This window comes from Anopheles funestus, chromosome 2RL (assembly GCF_943734845.2).
Source record: "Anopheles funestus chromosome 2RL, idAnoFuneDA-416_04, whole genome shotgun sequence".
Taxonomy (NCBI): domain Eukaryota; kingdom Metazoa; phylum Arthropoda; class Insecta; order Diptera; family Culicidae; genus Anopheles; species Anopheles funestus.
In genome coordinates, this window is record NC_064598.1 from 47,964,214 (window position 1) to 47,972,007 (window position 7,794).

General features: G+C 42.1%; 1 protein-coding gene across 1 annotated transcript; it reads right to left on the reverse strand.

Annotated features, from left to right (window-relative positions):
• Positions 1 to 4,974: 4,974 nt before the first annotated feature.
• On the reverse strand, positions 4,975 to 7,415 carry LOC125766071 (protein giant). The gene is made up of 2 exons (XM_049431658.1): positions 7,382 to 7,415; positions 4,975 to 6,925 (listed from the first exon to the last, which is right to left on the reverse strand). The coding sequence occupies exons 1-2, from the start codon at positions 7,413 to 7,415 to the stop codon at positions 5,415 to 5,417; spliced, it is 1,545 nt and encodes a 514-aa protein (XP_049287615.1). The 3' UTR covers positions 4,975 to 5,414.
• Between the last annotated feature and the right edge of the window lie 379 nt (positions 7,416 to 7,794).

Consider the following 7,794-nt stretch of genomic DNA (forward strand, 5'->3'; position numbering starts at 1 on the left):
GAAACTCCATATACAAAAATTGCGAAAAGTCAGTATACGTGTATTCGAAGCGTGACTTGACGCCAAATTGATGTATTTCAATGCGAATTTGTTGAAATAAGTTTCTTTTCACTCAAATAATGCTTTAAATAAAAAAGTATAAAAAATAATAAAAAAAAATGTATAAATTTGAAAATCTCCTAACACCTTAGCTTTTTTTGGGGAATTTAGCAAAATTTATAAATTAATGCATTTTAATGCGCATTTGCTGAAATAAGTTTATTGTCACTCAAATCATTGCTGCCTTGTGAATGAATTTATTACTGGTATTTTGAACTTGCTTCAACAATGTCGATATAAACAACGCGTTTGGCCATCTTGCTAGATAAATATAGCCCACTACATACAGCTGTTCGATCTGTTTCGGAAGCTCCTGAGTATTGATGGTAGAGTGACGGTCATGAAATGAGAAAAAAACCGGACAAGTTCGATTATCCAGATACAAAGGTTTTTATCTTTATGTTACTCGAAGCTGCTTCTAATTGGTCTTATCAGGCTTCTAATATTCGCAAAAACATCTTCGTTCACCTATTTATCTTGTTACAATTTCTTGTGCCTACCGGCAAACTTATGACAAGAATTTCCAGCGCCAAACACACAACAAAACAAAACGAACAAATCTGCGGTACTGTTACCAGCATCCGTTGTTTGTATCACAGAAGTCAGCAGCATCCGGCGACGAGCTTTCTTGATGGTCCGTTGTTTTAAAGCATCGTCACTGGGCTTAAAAAACTTGTCTTTCTCATCAACTTTATCAAAACAATAAATTTATTACTTGTTATAATTTTCTTTGTTTAAATTAATTTAATTTAATTCAAGATTATTTTTACATTACCGGGTCGATTAATAACGTAAACAAAAGATGCACGATAAGCCAGAATCGTAAAATTATTACTACTGAACATGATCAAACATTACAAAAAGTTTGACGACATAAACAAATTTGGAAATTGAACATTTAAAAGAGTGTGTGTGGAAATATGCTGTTGAAGTGATACAGCACTCAAAACTGTAAATTAGTATCACAAGTTTCTAAATGAATTATTTACTCTCAAAAACTATTTAGAGCAGGCATGAGCGACCTGGGGCCCGCGGGCCGCATGTGGCTCTCGAGGTGGTTTTCTAGCTTCAAAGTTTCAAGCCAATAGCAAATTTTAGTGTCAAGTGTTACTAAGCAAATTAGCCAATTAATATAACACTCAAAAATAAAAAAAAAATTATATTTTTAATCCTAATTCACTTTTCAAAAATACAGCAATGCGTCTAGTCCGAAAAAGTCCGGATAAAAGCAGCTTTACTACATTCATTATTATATCAATGCATCCTGCAATGTGGCCCGGCAACCAGTTTTTGATTTTGAATGTGGCCCGAAGCTCTAAAAGGTTGCTCATCACTGATTTAGAGCGAATGTCTCATGAAATAGTATTTCAAATGAAAGTAACTCTGAATTAAAGTAGGATTTATGTTTTGTATACAAATTAAGACCATGTGTATTTTGAAATTTTTTGACTACACGATATAATTATTATTACTGGACGATATATACATATATTGTAGTTTTGCTTCTGTCTTCTATGTACTTACCCATACTCACACTCGCTCTGTGGTATAATAATGTACATGCAACATTTCAGCAGCATCTCTTACTTAGAACCCTTCAATTTCCTTTAATATTGTGTAGCCGTCCCCTATCTAATATTGGCTTTCATTCGTAAGCCATTGCCGGCGTGTGCAATGTGCCCTGCTGGAATTGGAATCACTTTTGCTTAACTCTTCCTCAATTTCAACCTCATTACGAAGGGCAGCATCACATATTAGTCAGGGTCGGGTAATCCTGCGGTTTTTGGCAAAAGGTCCATCGAATCCATACGCGAAACCCCACCCGAACAGACAGACACTTTGTGTGAGGACAGGCTTTATCTGCCGAGCTCACACACACACCCTTCAGAACAGATCGATCGATCAATGGAAGGAGTTAAAAACGATATAACGCACCAGGAATATGGAACCTTTCATCATTGTACTGTGCCAGAATCGCAATTGGTGGTACACGGCTTTATCGGCGGGGGGGGGGTCCGATCGGGAATTGCCAGCATGTGAAACAATGAGGAAAAGTCTTCGCAATTCCCACTGACAGCTTCCGCATCGGCTTTCCCTCATGGCACATCGTCTGAATAAACAGAACGGGTTTAATATGGACCAGTAGGGGCGCAAATTTCTATCATTCCTTTCCGCATTCCACGTGTGCCGAACGTAGAACAACGCACCGTACCAAATGTGGCAGGGGTTGATCTTAGTTTGGACGGCAGAAATTGCATCGTAACAGTGAACATTTCGTTTTTGCGGACAATAAAGGGTACATCCCTCTTTTGAAAAACCCGGAAGAACTAACGTTGGGGGCGGTAAGTAAAGTGATAATGAAATAAAACTGTTCAGCTTCGGGCAAAAATTGGAAAAAAACTCTTTTCCCTTAATACAAATAGAAGAATCCGAGGAAAGAAGCGTGGCTACGAAATAATATGGCCGTGCTATACATATTACTATAATAAGACTAATGTAATATTATTCAATTGAATATTTGGATTTTAACTATGAATTAACTATGGATATTTATTATCAAACAATTTATAAATCATTGAAATGAAATATATACTATGTAGCACACGATGTAGCACAGGTGGCCTAACCGGCCAGGAAGGTTTCATCGTGTATTTTGTAGAACAATTTAGTATGAGTTGCTTCCGTTTAAAAAAAACGCAAAAAACACATAAAGTTAGGAATTTCACACCAAACTCATATGATAAAGGTACTGAATACATTTCAAAATGTGTTGCAAATTTTTGTGGAATATTTAACAAACCCACCTTCTTTACCCATTCCAGACGAAGAAGGATGAAACTGTACAAACATTAACTTTACACGATTGGCACAATAAATTGATTTTGTCCCATTTGCGCCTTTACCTTCGTTAATAAAAATTATGGGACGTCTTGTTGTTGACTTAGCATGCGGGCGTGCGTGGAAAATAATAAAGTTAAACAAACGCTCGTAAAACCCAATTGTCAAACACTAAAACTATAGCACCGCACCATATAAAAGGATCCAACAATCCCTTTTCAATGTGAACTGCGATGGAAAGCAAGGTAACGAATGGAACAATTACATCACCGGGCATATGTGTTCGTGGATTGTTCCGATCGTGTCCGAAAGGAGATCGAGTTTTCCGATCTTTCTTTGCGTTTTATTACTTTACCTAAACTCGCAATAGCTAGGTACAGGTATTTTATTTTTGCACACGCACACACACACACCCATAATTTAAGAATTTAAAATGGAAACAATATTTGCATAGCGTAGCGAAAAGGATTACGCCTGAACAAGCTGTTTCTTCAAACCAATCCTCTAACTGTCCTTTAAAGAAATGAAGTGTCCTTTACTCGATCGACACTGTTTGACCCTTTCCTCGTAAGAATACCCTTGGATCCGTTGCATCGTTTTTTTTTTTTGCAAAATAGACCATGAGGTCAAGGTTTGAAAGTGTCCATTCGGTTTTTAGCCAATAAATGGCAAGATTAGGTAAAAGCGGCTGACCAAACCAAGACTGTGTCCTTCGACCCAAAAGACTCGAAACGAAAGGGGAAAAAGCGTTAACCCTTTCCAGTGCTACATCCTACATCCAGGGTGGTTTATTTGCATACTGACCATTTGCAAACTAAACTCACGCTGAGAAAGGGTTTCTTGGAAGAAAAAACTGACCCTTCCAAAGGATTATCAAACATCGATGCATTTTGCACACACTGCTAGTGGAAGTTTAATGTTAATAATTTGCTGTAGTATTATGTCAACACGTCCCACTGTACGATATGATCTATTCCGTCCCGTCCCGATCCATTCAGTTCTTCTACGTCTTAAAGGAAGATCCACCGTAAAGCCTAACACACATCCTTTTCGTTCGTCATTTCTCTCTCTCTCTCTCTTCCATCTCTACCAAAGCTGAAAAGAAAATATTTATTTAAAACCTTCCATGAGCTAAATTCCGTTTCCGAAATATGTACTCTACGCAAGCCGGAAACACTGGCTGCTGGGTGCTTTGCGCATGCAAACACCAAACACGACGGATGGCGTCCCAGGCGTAGACATTGTTGTCGCACAGGACAATCCTTACCGAACGGTTGCGCCAGTAAGTACACCAGACGGGGTTTTGTAAAAATAACCATCGTGGCCAACCATCGTCCACGAGAAACAGTTATGTCAACATGGTACAAATCTTTCCAAAAATGCACCAAAAAGAGCAAAAAAAAATCGGTTTGGTTTCAAATTTGTGTCCTTTAAAAAGATGTGCCGTCCGAAGTAGCGGCAAACATAAAAGTTTAAGGAAAGCAGCAATGTTTTTGTTTTTGTCTTATGCATCACAAACAAAGAAATGACCGGAAGTCGAATGTTTGGACAAACGCTTAAGACTGCATAGAGGCGCATCCATGTATGATTCAATTGTGGCAATGTGGCTTACCAAAATGGCAGCTAGGTTTAGGAAGAAAACTGACCCTAAACTTAACGTCAAATAAGAATTAAAGTCATTATCTCGACATTCACATGCTGCATTTTAAATGATTTTATTGTATGTAAAAAATATGTATTAATATGTTGATAATAATTGTAATCACACTTATGGACTTAAAACCCTCTTAGTTCCAGCTCGGTGGGAAAACAGTTGTTTTCACTTCCTAATAGAACTTACGGTGGACCAGTCTAGATGAGATTCGAACCACAAAACATTGGTGTACTAAATCGAATACCGAGGCGCAAGACTAGGGGACTAACAAATGAAATAAAAGACAATTTGCGATAAAATGGAGAAAATAGAGTTCCGGAAAATGATATTAGTAAATATAAATATATTTAGTAAATACATTTCCCATTCCCCCCGTCTTCGACAAAACAGGTTAAAAGCCTCCCACGGAATAAAATGGCGGATGAAGATAATGATGAAACAATTTCTTAGACGATCCAAAAATTAACAATAACTTAGTAATAATAACAGTGAAATGCAACTATTAAAGAAATATAAAAATAAACTGAAACCATTTGCTGTTGTTTTTTTCTTTTATACAAAATGTGCTCTATTTACAAAATCGTTCTTTTGTGCCTTAACAACTAATGAATACTGCTTACAGGTATCAGTCATTCGAATCGGGTAACGATTCGTTATCTTCTCCACGCTCGTTCAGCTTATTCTAACGCACCGAAAGCACAACCAGACGGATCGCATCAAGCGACTTCATGTCGATCGCTTTCAGCACTTCACTGTACAGTAGTTATCGACAACACACCACACCGACGCTCTATTTACAGCGGCAACACCCAAAAGCCTTCCTCTACGAAGCAGCCACCGAGCTCGTAACGCCGTACAGTGCGAGCTGTTTCCGGGCGGCCGCCAGCTCAAACTTTAGCTCGATGTTTTCCCGCTCGAGAAATGCGGCCCGAATCGCTATTTCGTCCTCCTTGATGCGGCGTCGATCGCGCGACTTTTTTGCCGCTGCATTGTTTTTCTTGCGCCGCTCGTAGTAGGCCGAATCTTTCACCGATGTTGTGCTGCTGCTGCTTTGATGTTGTGCTGCTGCTTCACCGGTTGCGTTTGGCTCCGCCCTCGATGATGCTGAAACGTCAGACGAACCAATGACGTCACATGCCGTGTCGATTGTTTCCTTTCGCGATGGCGTCACTAGCTGTCGTTGATTGGTTGTGGCGGCATATTGCGCCATCTCGCCGCACGTTGTAGGGTTCTGGTGTGCTTTCGACGCCGCCATTCTGAGCAAGTGCTCGTTCGAGGGTGGTTTTTCATCGCACGATTCGGAAGAGGATGCATCGCTCATGGCGGCGGACGGTGCGTTAGAGGACGAGGTACCGGATTTGGTGGAGTTCGCTAGACGGCGCATTTTCGGATTGGACACGGTCGGTTGTCCACCGTTGGCGGCGTGGATCTGCTCCAGCATACGCTTCCGGAACAGGTTATACTTTTCGGCGGAGTTTGTATCGAGGATGGTGTCGCTGGCAACGAAACCGGCCGCCAGGCTAAGTGGATCGCGCGGATAAGCCTTGAACGGACGGGACAGTTTACCATCGCGGCCGACCACCATCGGGTACTGCTGGCTGCCGGGAGCTGAACCATCCTTGGGTGCGTTCACACCTTCGTCCTTGCACTTGCGCTGACTCGAACTGACGAGGGACGTTCCTTCCGAACCGGACTCGGACAATGCGTCCAGCTCGCGGAGACGTATCGGGCTGGGTGAGAAAGCCGCCGGCGAGGTCTGCTGCTGGTGAGGATGATGCTGGAGGGCCGACGTCGGAAGTAGATAGGAAGGAAGTGGACCTGCTCGGTGCGCTTGCTGTAGTAGATGCTGCTGTAGGATGTCCGTCTCTTGCTTTGGCAGTCCCATTCCATGCCGATGGAAAGCTTGCACGGCCGGACCAAGCTGCGGTTGTGTGTGGTGGGCGAGTTCTTCGAAGTGGAGCAGTGATTTGGTCGGTGATAAGCGACGAGCCCGAACAAGTTCACCGTAGTTGAGCAGAATGGTGTTTTCCTGGTTGGTGGACACATTCATGTCACACTGCTGCGGGGAACTATGGTTACTAGGGGGCGGTGTACCACCCACTTCGCTGAAGCAGTGATAAGCAGGGGAAGGTGTTTTCCGTGCATCCAACGAATCACGGCGCTTGGACAGATCCAACACACCGGAATCGGTCGATTGAGGACGGCCGTTAGAATCCGTCCTTTTTGGTGAAGCCGGTGAATAGAGCGAAGGACTAAGACGGGGTTCTATGGGAAGGAAAACAAAAATAAAATATAAATAAACAAACTCATTCCAGTTGCAATTATTGATCTTCCCTCGATCGATGAAACGAAATTAGTTACCTGTTTTCAAATCCATCATAAATTGTGCCATCATTTTCGCAAACCGTTTCAACCACTTAATCTTTCACTTAATCACGGCCAGTAACATGCAAACACTGTCTTCCGTCGACACTACAAAAACCGATTTATCACTCAAACTTTCTACCAAAGCGTTCTTCTCGCTCTGCTTCAATTCAACGCAAAACGCTCTTTCGCTGCTCGTAATCTGAATAGAACTGACCTCCGAGCTTGACCACCGGTTTACTTTTATACCCTGGTCTACCACCTACGCCCGGTCGGGTTAGTTCCCGTCCCTCATTACCCCTCGTTTCGGTCCCTTTTGCTTAGCTAAATCTGTTGCCTGCCTTTTTTTTGTTGTTTGTTTGCCAAATTTCCTCCATGTGAAACCCTTTTCCAGAAAGAGACAGTGCATTTCGCCGATTCTGTTACCGCCGGGTGTGGAGGAACCCGTTTCTACAACCATTTTCCTACCCTCCAGGGCGGACACTCTCGCTTCTCGCACCCTTTTACTATGTCGACCAATCCCGGAAAGGGCTAGTGTATGGGTAACGGGCAGTGGGAGAAATTTGCAATTCTTTCTTCCACAGCTTCCACCATTCCTTCATTGTAGGGATTTTCTCCCTTTAGACCGTACGCAAAAAGAGGGTTGCATCCCTGTGTACTGCGTTTTTCCTGTACCATTCAAACACGCGGTAAGCACGCGCTTTGTTTACAAAAGCAGGCCCTGGAAATGGATGCATCGGTTTCACACCAACACAAACGTACATACGGGGTAGAGAAGTAGTAGGTGGGGGAGAAAGAACGAAGAATGGAATGAATTTGCCGCTGTTGTGGAAAAGGGT